We start from the raw sequence: 22,490 nt of genomic DNA, 5'->3' as shown, positions 1-22,490 counted from the left end.
TCCGATGCAGCCCATGAATTGGCCTCACACTCTGTATCTGGCCTGTGGGGCCAAAAGGCTGAGCACCCAAGATATATAACTGAACTTCTGAGCTAAAGATTTCTCATTTACTTTTAAAAGTATTTTCAACTGTTATACAATAATATCCCTGCCCCCCACCCCTCCCACCTCCTTGCAACTTGTATGGCATGCGGAGATAAGGATTACCCAAGTTTGTATTAAACGTGATTTCCCGCTATAGAACTGGTTTCAGAATAAATCATACCATTGAGTAGTGGTGGTTTATTTACAGCTTTCACCAAAACAAGACAATAAAATGAACAAACATTACATACAAAAAAAACCCAACCACACCTATACAATTCTTGCTAAAAACACACAAGATTATTCATTCCAGAAGCCTACACAAAATTAGAAGTGTATGATAATATAAAAGAAAAAAAAAAATCAAATGAAGTAGTGAACATTAAAACAAAACGAGTTATTTGATTTTGGGCCCTTATTCAGTGTGTAAAGCAAATACATCTAAGGATTATAGGACAGGGTCCAAAGTTAGAAGAAAGCCGGATTGTCTCAAAACTTCCCCTTTTTTAAAACTAACACTCCTTTGGCTTTAGAAAACTACCTGTCTGTGATGCAAAACTACAAACAATGAGAGGCCATTACTAGATTGAGATTCACACTTGTGAGATCTGCCGTTGTGGGCAGATGGTGTCAGACCCCATATTTAGACAGCATATGCTCTTGTGGGAAGAATGAGATAAATGAGAAATTATTACTTGTAGTCTTGTTTGTTTTTTTTGAAGAAATAAGAGGAAAATGGATCTCCCCATTAATGGGAAATTTTAAACACTGAGTTAATGAAGGAAAAACACCAGTCTCACTGCCAGCATGTCCATCTGCATGCTGGCATCTTTGATCAGTGGCTCAGTAATTTCCCAGGCCATTTGTCTGGAGGAGAATATAGATGTTATTTAACCATTCAAACCAGGGTTTATTTGGCAATGGAGAGGCTTCTAGAATGCACTTCTTAGAGTATCTGGTAGGCATGAAAGATCTAATTTTTATCCAGTAGATTAGGGCATTTGTACACATGCTTGCGCTGCAGCGCCGGGCACTTTTAAAAGCACCTGGTGCTGCAGCTGAGAAAATGGCAGCAGTGTGCTTTTGAACTAAAACACTGTAGGTGTTTTAGTTCAAAAGTGCACCGCCACCATTTTCTGTGTGCTGACATGCATTTCGTCACTTATACGCGCACTGTGCATGCAAAGCAGCACAGTGCGTATCAGCTGGCATGCGGAGCAGGCTTGATTAATTGAGTCTGCTCCGACCCGCCGGATTTCCAGTGTGCAGTGGGACAAAAAGGTATGTGTATAAATGCCCTTGGAGTTCTTGACTGTGCTCACATTTATCAGTCCAGTTTTAAAACGCATAACTTCTACCTCCCCACATCAGAGAATTTGGCAGAGATAAAAGCCACCTTAAAAGGCAATTAGAAAACTTTTCAGTTTTTGAGTGGGCCCTAGGGTCAGCACCCCAAAGTTCTGCTCCATACAATAAAATGGACTATCTTAGATCAACAGACCTTTAGTGCTTCCAAAACTGCTCTTCTGCCTGTCTTGTAAAAAAATAAAAACTCAGCCCAAGGCTTGTTTTGCTTTAGTATTTACATTTTCAATGTGCTTATTCCATCTCAGATTTTTGCTAAAAGTAGATTCCAAGATATTTAAAAGAAGACACCATTTCCAGTTTCTTTTCCAACTCCTTGGATTTAGCTGTGTTGATGTCCAAGCTATCTGACATACAATACTGCTGAAAAGCATCTAGTAATCTTTGGAGGCCTATTTGGGATTGCGATGCTATTAATACATTATCTGCATAAAGCAGGACAGAGATAGGGTCATTCAAAATCATGGGTACATAGAATCAATTCCCTGTTAGCCCATTTTAGATCATTCAAGAATAAAATAAAAAAAATAGCCAAGCAAGCAAACATCCTTGTCATACCCCTGTCTTAGCTGGGAAACTATCAGACAGGGGACTGCCAATGCCATATAATTTAAAGAGTGGTACAACTACAACAGCTACAGTAAAATAATTATTTTTCAATTACACACTTTTTTAAAGCAGCACAGTGAGTGACATGGTGAGTAATCAACCCTCCATTCTGGGTTTGGCTGGGTTTTATTGTCTTTTTTTCAGGATCTAGCTTAGAAGTAAGGAGTTTTGATTGTCAAATGTTCACCTGCAGTATGTACATCTACAAACTTCTATTACCTCCCCCAGCAGATGATCTACTGGCTGACATGCATCCAAAAAAGATTTTCTTGATTATCCAGAAAAACCTGGGTTGAATTCATAATCAAGACCAGCAGATACCATTAATAAATTAAAAGATATGAATTATCTTTTTTTATCTTGTTCAAAATAACCATTCATTGACAGGATTCAAATATAATGACCACACTTCACACTCTCTGGAAGTACAAACATTGCTAGAGAGCTCCTAGATACAAGGTAAAAAGAAGGAAAGTGAACAGTACGCAAAAAAATATTGACAGAAAATGTGTTAATCTGAGTCTTGACAGGTGGAGCAATGTATACAGTGCTCCAGTAATATGCCTGAATTACAACAAAAAGATGGGGTTTTCCGTCTTACAGAAACAACTGATGCATCAGGAAATGATCATATAGTAGAATACCTAACAGAAGCAATAGTGTAAGCTACAACAAACTGATTTAAAAAAAAAAAAAAGTGCATAGATTTGTCAGACCAAGAAGGCTGCAAATGTAACAGAGGTGGGAAGAAATCTAGAACAGAAGTTGGTAACCTATGGCCCATGGGCAGAAAGAAGCCATCTGATCGGGCCCACAGACATGGGGCAGTGGGGTGGGAGGTGGGGGACAGGGCTCAGCAGCAGTCACTTCCCCACATTGCTGTGGGGAGAAGCTCTGGTGGAGCTCCCCCACAGCAGCTTCTCTCCTTGCCTCTGTGGAGAGAAGTGGCAGCAACAGGATCCTAGCATCAACCTACCTCTGACCTGAACTAGGTCACTCCAACCTGAGACCCAAAAACATAGGTGACCACTGATCTAGAAGATAATGAAGGGAACCTAAAACGTGTTAATATATCGATGCATTTCAGTCAAAGACTTAAGTATTTCAGAGATAAAGAAATATACTGAAGTTGCAAAATTCCCTCCTTCAACTATTTTGCTTTATTTTCCAGTGGGGAAAAAAGTGGTTTAAACTAATTCTCCAGCAAGAGGACAACTGAATTACACGGCTTTTAAGTTATTTTATTAAAAAATGATTTATTATGATGACATTTTGTGAACAAAGTCACAAAATACCATATTCATTCTAATCTCAGATGAGTTTTTTTTCCCCATTCAGCATGGGGAAAAAAAAAGCCACCTTAGATGTGAGGCTCCAGACAGGACCAGAGAAGCTCATGCAGCAGGTTGGCGGTGCGTGGGAATATATGGGGAAGGGGTGTGTGGCATGAGGGGAACAGGGGGATTGCAGGGGAAGAGATGCACACAGTGAGGGGATTGAAGGGAAAGGGACACATGGCACGCTGGGACATGTCACAGGGGAAAGGGAGTGTAGAGCTAGGGGAGTGTGGAGGAAAGATGCAAAGTATGCTGGGGTGGCAGGGAGGAGACACAAGGAAGGGGCATGTGGGGTGACAGGGGAGTTGCTGCAGCTCCAGTCCTAAACCCAATGGAGGCTGAAGCCAGATCTACCACTATGTCTGGCTGCCCTATGCCTCCAGCAGACAGACACAAAGCAATAGGAGCTATAAAGGTAAGGGAGAGGGGAACAGTCACAAGAAGGGGACATGTCCCCTTGGTGCCTTCACCCTCCTACCACAAGTGGCAGCCACCCTGTGGTAGTGGCAAGAGAGATTAATTTAAGAGGACCCTTCAATAACTGGATCCTAGACATGGAAAATTAAATCAAATTTATAGTTTTCCATGTCTAGAAACTAATAATTGGGGAAAACAGTAGATTAATCTGACCCACCCAAAGCAGTCAACAGCGGGCAAAAAAATAAAAAGCTGACTAACACTGAAACTTATTTTTACAGAGTTGAACAAACTGCAGAAAAATTATTGTTGAAAGGATTGTAAGAACTTTGAAACGATGAAGAAAAAATATTTAAGAACAAAATTAAAGTTGCAGGAAAACATATTTCTTTCTTTCAATCTACAAACAAAGATGACAAAAGAGATGAAATCTACTAATTTAACATTAGTCAGACAACCTAAACTTAGGCAGAGAGACAGGCCATGAACAGGCTTTATCTTTATACTTGGGGGAAAAAAAACACCTTTTTCTTGGCACAAAAAGTTTGAATGGCTTGATTTCTTACAAAAGAGAACTAGCTCGTCCAGAAGAAGTTAGATTGGATACTTGTCAGGAAGATCTCCCACTTCCTGATTTAACTTGAATGGCTGTATACCACTTCTGTGGGGTTTTGAGTACATGTAGTATTCCAGTCCTCTGCTTTTGGCCCCTCTCTAAGGGTACTGACAGAGCAGTGGCTCTCTGACAGTTCACCCCTGGGCAGGCTGCCAGGGAACCCTGTGGGGACCTTGCCTTAAAAAATTCCCCCCACCCCCACAGATCAGCTGACTGGCAGGATTGAGGGGGTGGACCATTCTCCCAGGGCTGTAACCCTTGCCAGGATGGCCTGTGGCAGCTGCTGCTTTTCAGGAGCTGTCAACTGCCAATTGATAGCCTGTCCCCTTCCCAGGCTGGGGAGAGCAGGCTATCAATTAATGGCAGGAGTGGCCCAGGGAGCACCCTCTAGTGCCCCAGCTTGGCTGGAGAGCTTACATGTGTGGCAGGGTAGGCTAGAATAGGGATGTAAATATTCTTCAAAAATGTATTAGATTAGCCTCCTCTAGTTATATTGGTTAAACGGTTAACTGAAAACACAGCAACTGCAACACAGCTGCTGCTGGGAGCCACTCCTAGGGTTCTTTGATGGGGTGGGTGGGGAGAGGAGGTGGTGGCAAGCCCAGCCAGACAACACAGTCCACTTAAAGCCCTGCAATAGGAAGGGAAGGAAGGGAGAGGGAAGAAAGCTTGACTACCCACAGGGGAATGGGAGCATAGGCCAGCCCAGGGGGAGGGGCATGGCCTGGCCTCCTGCAGCAGGGCTCAAGATTTGGCAATTTGGCAGTGGGGAATGGTGGCCATACTTATTGCTACCACACCCCTGCTGCCAAGATCCCCAATCTATAGGAAGCCCTGTGGGCCAGATACCTATGGCTCTGCAAGCCTCATTTGGCCTGTAGGCACCCCTGATTTAAAAGATTTAAATAAAGGATTTTCAGTTGGTGATTTAAATTAATCCAGCGTAACATTCACCTTAATTTTCAGCCCTACAGCTGAATAAACGGACATACATTTCACTGATCAACTAAAATGTACTTCACAGAAATACCTTCTCTTCCTATTGGAAATAAGTAAAATATTTCTCTCTGTTACCCTCAATTTAACCTTTTTTAAAGCAAGGTTCTGAGAAGAAAGAATAAATAGAGAAATAATTTTTTTCTACTATTATGTTTCAGAATAGAGGGGAAATCTAAGGACACTTAGAGCCTCTTTCTTTTCTTCCATCACTTGTGATCATTGAGCCAAGCTATTTAAAGCCATCAACCAAATTTAATTCTTGTCCTCCTTGCAACTCTTACACATTTTAGGTTCTTTCTTCTTACTACCACTCCATGCCTCATATTTATAATCTCCACCCCAGATTCTTCAGTACTGAAGCTACACACATCAGGACAATATAGCACATCTCCACCCCAAGTCATTAAAAGATTGCAATGTTTCATGGAAGCAAAAGCTAAAAGGGATTCAATACTACTCTGAACCAAACCATGCTCCATGTAAAACCATTTAATCTTCTCATATCTTGTTTCCATACAACAAACATGAACTCTGCACATTCCCTTCTACAAGTTTTATTCACATTTAACATTTCCAGTTCTTGCTATATAGTGTAACCTGTCTCAATATCTATAAAGGCAAAGGAATTTTTTTATATCCCGCACAATTCTTTTCACTCAATTGTTTTGTAGCAAATATTGAGTCTGTTCCTTTAGTACCCACATTGTTCTTCACTCAGTTGCCTTTCTGCCTTCTTTCAAGTCCATCCAAATATAACGGACTCAAATTTCTTGTCACAACATTGTACCTTAGTGTCATTTTTCCCAATAGCCGTTAGACTTTTCTCATGTTTTTTTTCCAGATAGCACTACAATTCCTGTATTCTTGTTTTCTGGAGTGTCCATCAATTGGTTTTAAGTGCATTCTGAAGAGATCATATCCTCACTTGCCTGGTGCTCTGGGCATCTCTATATGACGTCATCAACAACTACTACAGCTCTTTTTCACTTAACAGTTTTGGCCACTTCATCTCCAAATCTCCATCCTCTCCTTCTGTCCTTCAACATTTAACTGCCTTACATCATATTTATCTTCCAGGTTTTTTATTATATTCAGTACATTTTCAAAACAGTCCTTCCACAGTCCCAGGTGGATTAATGACCAAAATAACACTTTCCTCTTGCATTAGTCCAGGTTCTGCTGGCCTTGATCTTTTTAACCAGTACAGTATTTTCTTGTTATCCATAGTTAACAAGAACTCCTTGTGTTAACTCTTTCCATGTTTCTTTCTTTTTCCTACTTGTTAATGTTATTCTTTTTCTGTTGCCCATTGTCACGGGCGGGGTCCTCCAGGAGGGCCGTGATCTTCTTAAGGCCCCTTTCTCCGTGCCAAGTCAGCCCAAGGGCCCCCTCTAATTCTCCCCCGCCACGTCTTTGATGTTTAGATAAGTTTGGGAGGCTGCCTTACGCCCTCTTGGTCACTTCTTGGTGTTGGTTCAGACCCCGTGGTTTCCCGGGCCCCTTATGGGTTCTCACTCTATGATGTGTGCTTCAGGGACACCCTAGCCTTAGGGGCTATGCATGGCTCCAACCACCCCTTATACCACGCCCCAAGCCTCGCAGCTGGAATAGACGTTGGTCTGTCAAATATACACTCGCCCTCTCTGGGGTCCTCTCCGTAGCGCTGCCCTCTCTCAGGGATCCTCTGCAGCGCCGCCCTCTCTCTGGGGCCTTTGCAATAACGCTGCTCTTCTCTCCAGGGCCTTCTCCACAATGCTGCCCCTTTCGATAATACTGCCCCCTTCTCTGGGCCTTCTCGGTAAAGCCGCCCCGTCTGTCAGGGCCACCACACTGCTACCCCCTTCTCCGGGGTTTACTGCAATGCTACGCCCTTCCTCAGGGTTCACCACAGTGCTACACCCTTCCTCAGGGGCTCACCACGCCCACACTGGGGCTTCTCAGTAGTGCCCCCTCTCTGGGGCTGGGGTCTATGCACCCCGTATGCCGTGCCCTTACTGGCGCTGGGGTCCCCACACTACTCTGGGTCCCCTATGAGGCCTCCTCCAGCCCCTAATAGCCTCACCCAAACCACCGGTGTAACAAGAACAAAGCAAAACACAAGCCCCTAGGCTGTAACATAACTTAAAGCTGCCTGGCTAAAACCATGTTGCTCAGACATCTTAGAGCTGCCATCCTTTACTCAGCTTATGCTGTACCTACTTCTTCTTGCATCCTGGCCTAGGAGCTCCTGCCTCTCTGGCTGCTGGCAGGGGACTGCCCTGGCCTCAGCTCCTGGGCTTTATAAGAGCCATGCCCTGCCCCTTACAGCCAGCTGAACGCTGGCAGGTGTGGGTCGTTTGCTGACTCCAGTTGCCCTGGCAACCAACAGCTGGGCTCCTTATTCACTGCTAGGGCTTTTTCTCTAGCAGTTTCTCCTCTTTAGGAGCAGAGCACCTCAGTGATCTGCGACACCCATGTTTATCTTCAATTTCAATCAATCAATTTGGTTTTCAGCAATCCCCTCCATAACTTTTCAAACTGCTTTGAACACATGTTCATTCTACCACCATATCTCTTTCTATTTCAGGGGCTGGCACCATTTTTGGGCAGAATACCAAGAACACCTGCAACCTCAACTTGTAAGAAATTGGCGTGCCAGGGGCAGATGGCGGGGCACCGGGAGGGGACCAATCCTTGTTGTGGTAGTGCAGCCCTGACTCCTTCCCCATTGTCCACCCCAAGGTGCATATGCCAAGCAAAACATCTTCACATGCCACACACACTGGCACCCATACTGGGGGTTGCCTACCCCTGTTCTATTCAACTCCACTGATTCTTTCATAAACCTATCCTGCCTACTTTACACATACCTCCAAATTAATTTAATTCTACCTCTAATGTTTTGAATCAGGGGATGCTTAATTGCTATTCCTTCAAAGGAGTACAACAGCATTTTATCTTGTAACTTTCATATTTTCAATTTACTTCTGCTTTCAGAGGGTACAGTTTAAAATCTTAGCATTGTTTGAAGCCCCCTACTACCAGCGTACAAACTCCTGCCGATGCAGTCTTGGGGATCATATTCACATTTTCAGAAATGTTCTGCCTAATCTGTAGTAACATACTAACCCCACTTCTGCCATCTCAACTATAACGTGTTATTAAAATGTAGGGGTGTACTGATAAAAATTTTCATGGCCAATACCAATAGCAGGTACTTAACCAACCATATGGGCCAATGCCAATCCAATATTCAATATTTAGTAATAGTGCAAGGCATTTTAAACTACTGACAAACCTTTTTTGTTTGTTTTGCATTTAACACACACAAATAAACCCCCCCTCCACCCACCCACACAGCCCCCTTGCCCGCAGCTCCTACCCGCAGCCCTGCTCCCCATGCAGCCCGTGTTGCCATCACAGGCGGGTGGGGCAGATCCTCATGTGGACAGCAGCACCAGGCGTGTTTGAAGCCCAAGAGCATGCTGCTTCCTCAGTGCCGGCAGGTCTCATCAACTTCCTGTGGCCACCGGAGAGAAGCTGCTTTTGCAAAGGTGCCCGGCAGAGGAGAACGTTCCTCATGTGGCACCTTACCCCACCCATGTACAGCCCAAAGTCTACGTAGCAGCCCCGGCGCTCAGGCCTCTGTTGTGTGCACAGCGTTCCCATGGCAGCAGCAGCACAGTAGGAGCCAATAATGGTCCCTTTGTTGCTGAGCACGTTGCCCCATGACTGCTCACTGGCAACCGGCTTCCCCCTCCCTCTGCTTGCTGGGACCTGTAGTCTGTTGCAGGTTTGGGGCATGGGTACTGGACTATGCTCACCAGGGTTGTTCAGGCACATGGCCATAATTGTCAGCTACAACAACCAAAAAAAGCTAATAGCCAGTAACGTCATTTCTCTTTTTATTAATGCCAACCTGATAGCCAACCAATATGTCAGTGCACCCCATATTAAATGGACCTCTTTCAAAACGAAGCATTTCCAATGCTAACCCCTTTCCTTTGTCAACAATTTAGTAGTTGCTCACCCTCTTCATTGCCAATGCCATCTCTATATGATCTTAAGTTTTCTTTGGTGTTCAAGTTGGTAGACTGAACAAGATATGGAATCACCCATAATGCCACCCACACTCCAAACAAATTCTCTCTTCTATACTATATTCCATCTTGAAGGCCATACACTTACAAAATCTTGACTTTCTTTTGCAACCATTACCATAATCAACCTGTTTATGATAGGCTTCATTTCTGTCACCAAGTCCCCCATTCTTACAATTAGTATGACAGCCATGATGTTTCTACTAATGTGTCTATTGGCCAAACAAAATAACCAGATTTCCCTTTCACTGGCAAATGGAAAGGACACAACTGGAAACTGATCCTGACCCCTTCCCCCCAACACCCCCCAAAAAACTGGCTCCTCCTACCATGAACATGTGGTATGGCAGGAGGCACAGTAGTTTCGGAATCAAGGATCAGATCCTATAGTGCCTTTAAATTAATATGTGCCAGAGACCTCAGAGCAGTGTCTGCTCTGGGTAATGACCTATGCATAGTAATTTAAAACATGCAATAAGGTATCCCTTCAGCCATTACTGGAGCAGGACAGCACAAAGAACTCATCTACTAACATACATTGGTATGAGGTAATGATTGGATATCTACCCTGTAAGATGATTGATCAGGGAGAAAAATAATTAACTCCTTTATAGATTTCCCCATTTCCTTATATGATATTTCTCCCTTTCAAGTTACTACAGCTTTTATGGTAAATTCTAACAGCCAGAAGTTAGCTAAGAAACTGAGGAAGCAGCTTTCCTGGCCTTTTCATGCTATGCATTAAATTATGCTCCCTGCAAGACAGGAGGAGTTACAGCTCAGCTGATTTTGCTTACGAGCAAACTTTGCTCTACTTCCTCTCCTATTAACTGTAATGCTTAAGGCTGACACTACAGGAAGCACAATAAATGTGAGGAGTCTGAGTCGTCACAGAATCAGCATAGATCAAACAGGTATAGTGGGGGAAAATATTACAAGAACGAAAATGAGAGAAATTTCTCTTTCCCCGCCTAGCTTTTATTCTACATTCTGAATGGAGGTACAGGGAGAGTTCCAATAATTATGGAGAGAATGGGCTCCTGCCAATACAGACCCTCAGAGCCTGAAGATATGAAGCCAGTTAGCTCTGGGTTGTTTTGTTTTGGGTGTTGTTTTTTTAATTATGAGTAAACTTTTTTGAAAGGATGACCTGTTCTGCACTAGTACAGCTGCACACGCAAGACCTAAAACCAATGCCAGACCTCTCCCGCCACTGACTGACTGACAAGCCCAGACTGTCTCAAGCAATGCAGGCTGCAGAGTAAAAAGACACCAGTGTCATAAATCTGTGGACCTCAAAAATAAGATTCACAAAGAAACCCCTTTTGCCTCCTCAAAAAATAATGCCAGCTTACCACCCCAAGTGAAATTGCTGAAACCCTTATGAAAGATAGTAAATTAATGTCACTTTACTGTCAGATATACACCATAAACCTCAGGTGGCAGTTTGTAGTAACTGATCAGCAGGGCAGCCTTCCATCTCAATTCAACAGGTGTAAAGGGAGCAAGAAAGGGGCCCAAGGAGTCATCTTTATTTGCCAGATTTTCAGAGAGCAGAAGCCTCAAATTCTTTGTTTGGCACTAACCAAGCTGAAATAACATGTGAAAAGCAAGCCACCCCTGTCCATTATTGAAAGATGGTCCAGAGTTGAAGAGGTGTCCTACTTAAAGAATAAGTTAGCCTCAAATTACAGAGCACATTAAAACCAAGTACATCTTGTAGTATACTTTAAACTTCTCCTGGATTGTTGGTCAATTTAGTAGTTGAAGAACTATAATTAGAGATAGAAAAAAAATGAAAAAGTTGATATGCCAACTACCAAAAAGTTTAGAAAATAGGGATTTAAGCTAGACTAATAAACTATTTTGTCATATTGAATGAAATAGTTTGAATGTTTGTAAAGGTTGCCCATTAGCCAGTTTCAGGAAGAAGATAGGATTTCTCCCCTTATCTAGCTCATTGTTTTGGGTCTACGTGAAAAATGTCCTGACTTCGCTTAATTTAAATTGTATCTTTAGAAGTCTTTTACAAAGAAAGCAAATATCCTGAGTTCCGAGACATCAAAGCCTAGGGCCTTTTAACCAGACTGGTAAAAAAAAAAAAAAAGCTATTTACAGTGATATGGAAGAAGTCTCCCCAAGAGTAATTTAAAATGCTCAACAAAGGTAATTTCTGTTGAGTAAGATCCGAGCCCAAATTTGGGAGTAGTGACAAATTGAGTAGGAGGAGCCCACTGACGGCAGCTCACTCAATAAAAACCTGTAACTTACTGTCCCAATTTGGAGGTGACTTCACTTGCAGAACAACGAAGGAAGAATCGCAAGTGTAGCCCGGACCAGACTGATCACCTGACCCAACCTCTCCGTGAACACGAATCTCTTAGTTCACGCTGAAGCCGCGGAGCGCCCGAAAGGGACTGAAGGAAGGGGACTTAGTCCTATCACTGCTGAGCCCAGCTCATTGAATCGTATTGCTGAGGCCAGCCTATTGAACCGTACTACTGAGGCGAGCCCATTGAACCGTACTACTGAGGCCAACCCATTAAATTGTACTACTGAGGAATGAAACCATATTTTGGTGTTTGGCTTCTCGGAATTCTAGGATTGTAAGTATATTATGAAAAATAATAGTATTGATTCAAATTTAACTTTTAGTTGTAATTGTAGCTGTTTTTGTAACACTAATTCTTATAGCATTGTTTGGGAAGGAAGTGCATTCGGAGCATTGTTTCTGATATATGCAATTATTGTGTTTTTAATGTTTGTGGTGTTTCTTAAAGCTAAGCAGTGTTATATACAAAGCAAAGAGTTTTGAAATAAAATTGTGTTGTATGAATTAAGTGTGTAATCATTGTGAAATCGTGCAATCAGCTAACTACTCCCCCAGCCAGTGCATCAAAACGAATCAGTAAATTGTGTGGGATTTTCTCTATTCCATAACCCACTAGAGACATATTTTGCTATACGTTTTTGAGGAAATAATTTTGAAATGACTTGTATGACTGATTAAGTCCCCTGCACAACCAGAGTCTGGAGTTGCTCTATTATGATAAGCAGAATAACTTGGCAAACATCCAAGAAGCAAGACAGCTCTGAGCAAAGGGATACTAGTTTTGCTTTGCTTTGCCTCCCAAACTCATCTTTCTTGAGACAGAGTAGCCACAAGAGGTTTGGCAGGCATGGATAAGAAAAAAAAATTGATATCTAGTCAACTTTGTTACAAGGTTATTCATCTGCCTTTTAGACTAATACATTAATTCAAACTGCTCTTTTCTGAGCTACTTTCAGTACCTGGCTTGAGCAATCAAAGGATGTAGTCTCATATGCAAATTAATAAGAGAAATTAAGAACTGCTCTTTTAAAAAAATTAGTTAAAACATGATAGGCTAATCAGACTTATTTTGATACTGAAACCTTTTGGTATAGCTAAATATAAAATAGCCACCTATAATTATAGAACAACACATCAATTATTTTTACTTCATAACTCAAAGTTTTAAATGTTAACAAATCGTTCTCTTCTGTCCTAGCCCCATCACTTGTGGACAAACAGCATCATTCCATCACAGCAGAATAACTTACAAAATACTGCTCAGAATTCCACAAAAAAATAAGCTGAAGAAAGTTTTTACAAACGGAAAAAAGAGTGGCAGAAAGAGTAAGATTCAGCATCCAACTCATATTCCAGCAGAGAGAATACTGCATCTCCTAATAGTTTAAGAGTAGGGTTCACAGTTCTATTACATATTTGGGGCCCTCTCTTAGAGCAGGAGATGTGGATAAACCATTCCAAAAGTAGTTGCTCTTGATACTTTTACTAGTAGGTGCTCCTGAATTTAAGTTTTATGGCCTGTTCGTTTATATGATCATGTCTAAAATAAATGTGACATTTCTCTGTGATATAAGACAACAAATGTGTTTGGATGTGTAGTTCATGAACATACCCACTAAATAAAAATGGATCAAATGAATCGTTCAGTAAAGAACTACAGAACATGATATACTTACAGCAAAAATCATGTTATACTCAATGGGTACAAAGCCTATGGTTCTCATTTCTTCAAAATAAAGATATAAATTATTAAAACTTCATTTCATTTACTGTCCATTTTCTTTGAAATAACATTTTAGCATCTCTCTAATATGAAGCCTAATATAGCTATTAAATCATTTACCTTATTTCGTGTTTTTACTTTCAATTTAGTCTTCTGCTTCCGTTTCAGTTTTTTCTTGCTTAAAATTTTCTTACCCCTAAAAAAGAAAAAGGGGAAATTCATGAGAAAAAGCAATTTGAAACTGTCCCATTGCAATCACAACCCCAAGGTAATTAGCAGCACCAGGAGGAAGGAATTTGTTTTTGTGAGCCTTCATAAGTGTTCCGTAAGCCAATGGCATTCAACACTTTGGCCCTATGGGCCAGATAAATGGCATGGGGCCACTTCGTGGGCCAGACTGGGCCCCATACACTGAGATCAGGGCCCTGTGCTGGTGGCCCCCCACCCCATTAAGATCAGTGCCCAGAGGTACCGTTCCCAAGCCTCCAAATTTTCAGACCTATAGGGAGCCCTGCTGGCCAGATGAGACAAAGCTGAGGGCCAGATCTGGCCCATGGGCTTGAGACTGAGCACCATGGCTCCAAGCCAAGGGTCAGTAACCTACAGTCCACAGACTAGATTCAGCTAGCAGAACCACTGGATCCAGGCTGTGGATATAGTGCTTTGGCAGTGTTTGGCAGAAGGAACTTTTCCCTGTGCTGCGGAGGGGTAAAGCGGCAGCAGTTGGCCAAGTCCTAATGTCTTCCTACTTCTGATTCAAACTGGGGCATTTGGCCTGCAGTCCTGAAAGTCTGCCACTCGCTGATCTAAGCAATGAATAACAACTACAGCTGTAAATACAAAGAATGCACCAATGGTCTCTAAAACAGAGTTGTTAAACATAAGGCCCCACAAGCTGGATGAGGCCTGCAGAATCTTATCAGCTAGCCTGCAGGGCAGCTCACGTGTCTCAAGCTGGATCCAGCTCTGCACGCTACACACAGCACCCTTTTCTTCGAGTCCAGTGCCATGCCATCTTGTCACAATACCAACTGTGCCGAATCTACAAGCACCCCTGGAGTCCAGACATAACCCCCTCCCCCCCAAAAAAAACAAACAAAACCCCCCTGTATTTTCTCACATATAGCACACACCTTTCCCCACCCAAAATCAGTTCCCCAAAATGTAGGTGCATGTATTAAGTGAGGAGGCTGCTTTTTGGCAATAATATAATCACCCTGCTTTCATCCCTGCTCCAAAATCAGCAGCTACTGTATTACTTTTCAGGCAGTTAACGAGAGGTCAATGGCCCACTGTCCTTCACTTCACAGGTATTAACGATCATCTCCCCTTTTAACAGTCTTGAAGTTCCACTAATGAAGCTAACTTTTCCTAAGGGAATTTTGCTGTCTGCTAGGGCTTCTGATATCTTCTACTATTTCACAGCTCCTTAGCTCTTTTCAAGATTAGAGGTTCTCCTATGGAGAACAGTCGTTAGCAGCAGCTAAGGTTTCAGTTAACAAGAAAGGACAAGTCAACAAAAGATTAGGCCCTGTCCTTTCACTCTGCAGCCATAATTCTAGAAAAAAGTTTTCTTAATAATGCCTTTCAACAGCAAGGTCTGTATTATATTTGGGGGTGTGTTACATGCAAGACAACATAGTACGAGGGGAAAAAAACCACAAAACAGCTTCACAACTGCAATATCATGTAGTGCCACATCATAATAAGAATAGAAAAAAAGCTTACGAGACAGGAAATATTCAGCAGACAAGGTTCTTTGGGTAAATGTGATATCTTTTATTAGCTGGAAAAAACGTTCTTTGCAAGCTTTTGGGCACAAACACCCTTCTTCAGACATAGGGAGAGTTACATCTTCAGCAATACTCAAACAATTTGCCCACACAATGAAAAGCCGGACAGGATTTGTGCATAGGATATCAGCATCAGCCTGTATGTCTTCTCAGGCTGAAGACTGATACCCAAAAGTACAAACTGCAAGCATGACCGCTGCAATTTTAATAATATTCACCTGACAGGAAGAATTTGTACTACATAAGAACCAGAACCAAACCCTTTCGAAATGGTTCTGCTACAGGCTAATCTTCAGTCCTTAAAACTACTCAGCAGCACCATAAAACACTAGTAAGCATAATTAAACTGGCTTTTATAACAAGGTATTGATATTGCAGGTTTTAGGATATACCAAGGGATGTACCCTACTTGTGATTTTGCCTTTTTCATGGAAACTGCAAAAAAAAAAAAAGCAGTTTCTGCAAACCCCACATGAATAGAGATGCCCAAAAGTTTTGCACAGAATCACTCCCTCCGCCAATGAGTAGCAAATGTCATAGCTGCACGATGGCCACTCAGCAGCAGCAGTGGAGGAGAGAGGGGGAGAACACCTGCAAAAATGTTGTGTATGCCATGAGTGGCCCACGATTTTTTCTTTCGCCTCAGTGTGATTTAGGTAGATCCCTAGATATAGCCAATGTATTTTTTTTTGTTCCTTCCCCAGTGCTGGGCACTGCCATCTTGTAAAAGTTAACAGTTCACATCTAACTTCTGTCCCCTCTACACTTAAAATAGAGACCTCTTTCTGTAACAACAGATCTCATAGGATTTGCAGCAAATCTGCCAACCACTCCACTTTTTTCAGTTACCACTCTGGTTTTCTCAAGCAAGCCACCATCATCCTTCTGCTGCGTGCTCAAAATAGCAAACTCATCTCAGTAAGCTTCTCTGACACCTGCTCCTCCTGTCCCAACATTACACACTCTCCTTCAGCAATGCTACATATTCTTATGCCAACTGCACCATGTTGAAAAAAACAATATCATAAACTTGTCTCAGAGTTGAGATTTCTGTTGGCCTACATCAGCAGCTCTCAACCTTTTAGATCACTAAGCCAGGAGCAAGGAGGCTACATAGTAGAGCAACACTCCCCTCTGGTTGGGGGATGGAGGAGGCGGCCACCAATGTCAAAGGGAAGAGAGGAAGGGCAGGGAAACTAAACAAAACAAAACAAAACAAAACTTATCTCCAGCAACAACTGCCTACCTAGTGAAATGAGGAGGGAGAAAGAAAAGGAGGGAGTAAAGCAGGAGTGGGGGGGCTGTATAGGGAACCAGCAACATGGGGCAGGGCGGGAAAGGGGGTGCACCAGGCCAAGCTGCTTGCTGCCAATCCCTCCATATAGCATGACAGTCCCATTCATTTCAGGGGCCAGACCCAGCCCGCAGGGTGAAGGTTGAGCACCACTTATCTATATAATACATTTTGATCAAGCAAGTGATTCAGCTCATTAACACAAGTTTAATCGCCAGTACAAACCTTACCAAGGCACTTTTTATTTTTTGGTACAAGCCTACTAAAAATTACGCTGCAGTAAGCAAGACTCTAGTTAGTTTATACATATATTAAAAAGGCACTAAAACTGACTGCAAAACAGAATATTGGCATAGCAAGCTAAGCGTGTGCACAGGGGATATTAAAACATTATTTTAGATGCAGAAAGTGCTCTGACAGGACTCTAGCACTGTAAAGCAGAGCTGCCTTCTTTGGTTTCCAAATAGGCAGCTATACCCTTCCAGCCATGTAGAACCTCAGGCAATACCATTTTGATTAACAGCAGAAATGACTCCTTTTACTTTCTGGAAACCACCAGCTTTCTTGTTCCCACAACATTAAGACTTTCTATAGAACCATGGGTGCAAATCACTAGACCAGCCTCAACAGGACACATCTCCAATAAAAAGCCCTAATACTGCAGTTAATAAGTACCCTGGCCCTTATTAAGAAAGGGATTTAAGCAACTTGATGAACAGGTATTGGATTCTTCGAAGTAGGCACATAAAAACCATCCCTGATAAATGAAAATTGCAAGGAGCAAATTAAGAGACTGTGTCTTGCAGGCTGCTCAAAGTGTCCTAAAGGCACAAAACTTCTACTTTCTAACTTTCCACAGGGGCTACTCCATTGCTCTCATGGATGATGTGCATCATACCAATTCAAGACACATCTAATGCCTGCCAGCCTCTACCCTTAAATTTAGCATTTGTCATCTACTCTTCAATATTCTAAAGGCACATCCCACTATCACCCTGCAGGTGCTATAACAGTAGTTATGCAGCTATGTACAAGTTACATGTCAACTGGCTTGCAGAGCCGCAGACATCTAATGACAAATGTAAAAACACAAGCGCAAATCATTGCATGTTCCCAAAGTACAAGTAAAGGTCTGTTAAGAGCCTGAAAATAGTACTAAGCACTGGGAGAGGTAGATTGTGAGATGGCAATGAGAGAAAGCAGAAGATACTTTAGACATGGACTATAATGACCTCTGGTTAGCTTCTGTTACACAGCTTCATCCAGTAACAACAAATACAAAAACCAACCCACATTGCACAGGGCCTGGCACAGCACAAAAACACAGAATACTTGCCTACAAATTTGAACATGTACATTGGAGGCTAAGTTCAGCATGGGACATCACTGAGCATGTGCATAGCATGAAAACCATTGTGGGCATCAATCACAAGGTAAGGTATGGCTGATGTTTATGCCCTTAGGATGCAATTATATAATAAACACAGCCAATTACATTACTTAATATAATCATTCTTGTGGGGAGGGAGGGGAATTACAGGTATAGGTACGTACTTACACACACGTAATATATTTGCAGTAAAAGAGGTGGCTAGGGGAAGAGATGTTAAAAGACAAGTTGGTTTGACATTTAGGTACTAATATGCTAAGGAGTAAGGTTTAAGAACATTTTAAGGTATTTGCGCTTAATGTATACCCACTTATTATATACCACTTTAAAGCTTACAGTGTAGGTTTCCAAAACATTAAAAAAATCCCAAAAGTCTGAAAAAAATTGAGAAATGAGTAAAACAAGGGGGCCTCAAAAAAGGATTTCAGAAGATAACCCATGCATGTGCACCACCTGTGAACTCACGTGTCTACTAGTAGAGCAAGGAGGGAGAAAGGAAACAAGGTGGCAGGCAATTAGCTCTTCAGTCCACTGTGAGACTTCATATGAAGCTGCAATTCTTTGCCTCAAAAGCAATACTATGATGCTATAAAATGAGGACATAATTGCTAAAATTATTGGAGCACACTTAAGTATAGATAGTGTAGACACTGAACATGGTAATGAAAATACCTGATATTTGATGGAGTTTCTCAACAGTTTGTCACTAAATAGTTTGCCTCCCTACAGGCTGAAAACTTAAGGTGGGAACAACTTGCAAACTGGCTTAATCAAGGACAGGAGCCGTATTGTAAAAAGATTTCATGACATCGCTATAGACTTAGAAGTGATAAGAGAAGAGGCTACTGGTAAGCACATTCTTTTGCCAAGAGTCACATTATGACCAGACACAGCTCTACCTTTTAAGATATGCAGAAGGCAATTTCCTGCTCTTTGACTATGATCTGCATTTGTGTCATTTTTACATCTCAGCTGTAGGACAAGGCTGCAAAATGCACATGAAGTTCATACAAAGTTCAGGACACCTAGTATCTGAGTTAGCGTCCACTAACATGAACTGCCCCATTGACACCTCAGCCTATTACTGTAAGTTGGTAAAATCTGAAAGACTCCACTGTATCAGTTACACTGCAGGTTTTGAACATTATTTACAACTATGGAAGAAAGATGTTTACATTTTCAAAAACCAAAGCTGAGTTTCTGGAGGACAAATTAGCCCGTCTTGGGGCTGCATACAGATGTTCATTTCTACTAAGAGAAATTTCTTCTGGTAGACAAACAGCCCTGGAGCTGGACTGTATACACTTTCCTCCATCCCCATGACTAGAGAGCTTCCAGCCAAGAAGCTCTAGACAGCTGCTCCCTGGGCCACCCACATCCTTAGCGGGAACTCATTACTTGTCAGCCATATTGTCTATTGTCTGGCAAGGGGGCAGGCTATCAAGTGGCAGCTGGAACGTGTTGAAAAGCAGCAGCTGTCCTGGAGAGCTGGGAAGGGTTCCTACCCTGGCAGAATGGTGGAACCAGGGAGGGGAAGGGAGGTCTTTGAGCCCCACTCCCAGCCACCAAATTTTTAAATTGTTGCCCTACAGCTCAGTGGTGCGGGCAGCCAAGGAAAGTGAGCAGAAGCCAGCAAAGCCCCCTGCCTCTTCCCAAAAGCAGGGACTGCCAGGTTTGAGGAAGAGGCAGGGAGTAGTGGCTGCCTCTCCCCTCTCCTCCCAGTCCATGGAAGAACAAAGCAGCTGTACTCCACACCTTCAAGACTGGAGTAACTGCAGTCTCAGGAAGGCAGAAAGCCATTCCTCCAAGTCCCCAGGAGGAGTTAAGCCAGAAGAAAGCATATATATGTTCAGGCCCCTGGCAGATGTTACACTTATGCTGTAATTCATCAATTAAACTGTTTTAAATAGTACCCTATGCAAGAGTTTGAGCAACTAATGGCGCAATAAAATGTAAAAACCCACACGATTATTCCATAAAATATGGGACAATGTTTTGGCAGGTTTCCATTGTGCCTTAAATGGAAAGCGTGGCAGGGTCCCTGCCATGCAGCCTGATGCCAGTTGCATGGTACAGCTCTGGAACTGAGGCAGGGACCTATAATCAGCTGATTATCATTCCCAGTCCTGGGACCACACTAGTTCACTGGGCACTAGGCTTCTTGTCAGGGTAGGGGGAGTCCAGTATCATGGCAAGTACTAATGGCATGAATAGGATCTGATCCCAAAACCCCACGTCCTACCATGTCCATATTTTTCCAGCTACAATACGCTTTTTTTCCAAAAACCAGGTGCCGAAGATGAGCGTACATTATATACAGGGATACACAGTAATAGCAGTTTCTGCTGTTTAACCTTGAGCTAGGCAAAGGCAATACCAATAGTAAAGTGAATATGTGATCTACGGGGCACAGAATACTGAGCAAGCTCAGCTCCCTCAACTACTGCTACTCAGCTACTCACAGGGAAAGATCTTTTTTCTTTCATTCTGCCTTTCACAGTCAAAGCGAGTATCTTACTCTGGGGGATATTTTTGTATATTATTTTGTATATTATTTTTGTATATTATAAAATACAGTGTTTTAAGGGTGCCCTAAGAGAATTATTAGGTATAAGTTGCAGGAGGTTCTGCCCCTGCTCTATGCAGCCATTACTTTGGAAAACTTTTTTTCTTCATTCTGCCTTCCAAAAAATAAGGTATGTATTATTTTACAGGGCATGTTGTATGCAAAACAAAAAATATGGCGCTAGAAGGACAACAGTGCTTTGTCTTTTCAAGTGCAATTCCAAGTTATATTTTATTTTCTCCATACAGTTTACTTTCACATCTCAACTGCAACATTATCTATTATTAAGTTATCTGCAAAACCATATGTACAGCACAATTTGCCATTTCACTCCACCTGAAAGATTCAAGTTCTCCATTCTTACTGGAAACTTCCAGCTCCTCTCTTTTGTCCTTTTGTATTACAAAAGTCTTTCCATCATAGCAAAACTGACACCTTTTGAACATTTCCAGCCCTAATTCAAATACAAATTAAAAACCTGTAACAAACTAAAACAATAATGCTTCAAGAATGTGCTTAGAAGGAACATGAACTTTACAATAGAGGATGAAAGCTTAATACTCTTTAGATGGAGATCAGACCTACAGGTTCAAATCAAAACTAGGCACATTTGTGCCACTGCTAGTTGTCCCCTGGGAACGCCCCCGTAACATGCACTCTGGCACATAGCAAGTTGACACAGGTGGGGTAGGGGCTGGTCCCAGCAGCCTTACCTGAGATACTGGGGCCTCCCAGGGCTCCAATGGCAGCGACCTGGGTGTGCAGAGTCCAGCCAGCAGGAGGAGGAGCATGGCTCTGGCTGGCCAGGCTCGTTTCATGCGGCACGTGCTGCCACCACATGCGCTGCCCTACTTTTTTCTTTTTTTTTGGCTTGGGCTTTTTGACACCAGGATCTCCCAGTATCAAAAAACCCTGCCACACTGCAAATCAGCAGAGTGGCAAATATCTGAATGTGTGGCACATGCGGTTTGCTGCACTGCAGATGGGTCTGCAGCACCGAAAACTGTACATGCATGCTTGTCTGGATGCACCCAATATGGCAAGTACTGTACACTGTTAGACAGTCCTGCAGTAGAAGACTGAGGTCATCGAGGGAACCTGGTTTTCTCTGTTTAAAAATCCCAAATTCTCTAATTTAAAAAAAACCCAAAGTCCACATTTTTCCATGAATAAAATTAAATGCCATTATATATATAAGTATCAGTTGAACACAATGTTTTATTGGTATCTTTATAATTTTAAAGCAATTTGGAAGCCTACCAGTGCCTCAATCATTATAATAAAATAAATTCTACATACCTATACATTTTGGCATTTGATTTTGTTTTACCATGGAAAAAAAAAAAATCAGAGCTCCTCCTACCCTCTTCGCTCACCAGGATGTGGGTCCAGCTGCAGCTGTCCCCCCAACAACCTCCCCACCCCTGCTTTGTGGTGCTGATTAGCTCCGATATGCCAGTGCCCAGCCCCTGCTGCTGTTCCTCACTCCTAATCCACAAACCCTGGCCCTGACAGTGCCCCTCACTCCCGACCCACAGCCCTGCCAGCCCTGTCAGTGCCCCTCACTCCCAACCCAATGAGCAAGGACACAGGTGACAGGCTGGGAGCGAGAGGGGCATGTGCCCACCCAAATTTCTGTGTCCACAGTGAGGTGTGGGGCAGCAGCCAGGCAGGAGCTGCCTCTGCAGCCCAGCAGACAGGACCCAGTATGGAAGGAGAGCCGTGCTGCCACGACTGCCAAGATGAGGCTTGGCAGTGGCATGGGAGCACCTCACCTTGGAGGCTATACTAGCACGCCACTCCTTCCCACTGGGCTGCGGAGGCAGCTCTTACCCAGAGCTGGTCCGGCCTAACTGCAGCCTTGCACCCCATTGCAGGCACATAAA

The 22,490-nt window shown here is 42.8% G+C and overlaps 1 protein-coding gene across 1 annotated transcript in view; it reads right to left on the bottom strand.

The window, feature by feature from the left end:
• The window catches only part of MYCBP2 (MYC binding protein 2, E3 ubiquitin protein ligase), a 282,082-nt gene extending 262,635 nt beyond the window's left edge, over window positions 1–19,447 (bottom strand). The window contains exons 1-2 of the mRNA XM_025215130.1: window positions 19,437–19,447; window positions 13,682–13,757 (exon numbers count right to left, since the gene is read on the bottom strand). Of these exons, the coding sequence (XP_025070915.1) occupies window positions 13,682–13,757; window positions 19,437–19,447 (87 nt within the window). The remainder of the gene's footprint in view (window positions 1–13,681; window positions 13,758–19,436) is intronic.
• Window positions 19,448–22,490: the final 3,043 nt, after the last annotated feature.

Source organism: Alligator sinensis, unplaced genomic scaffold (assembly GCF_000455745.1).
Source record: "Alligator sinensis unplaced genomic scaffold, ASM45574v1 scaffold1010_1, whole genome shotgun sequence".
In the NCBI taxonomy this organism is placed as follows: Eukaryota; Metazoa; Chordata; order Crocodylia; family Alligatoridae; genus Alligator; species Alligator sinensis.
This window is presented reverse-complemented; position numbering and strand designations above follow the sequence as displayed.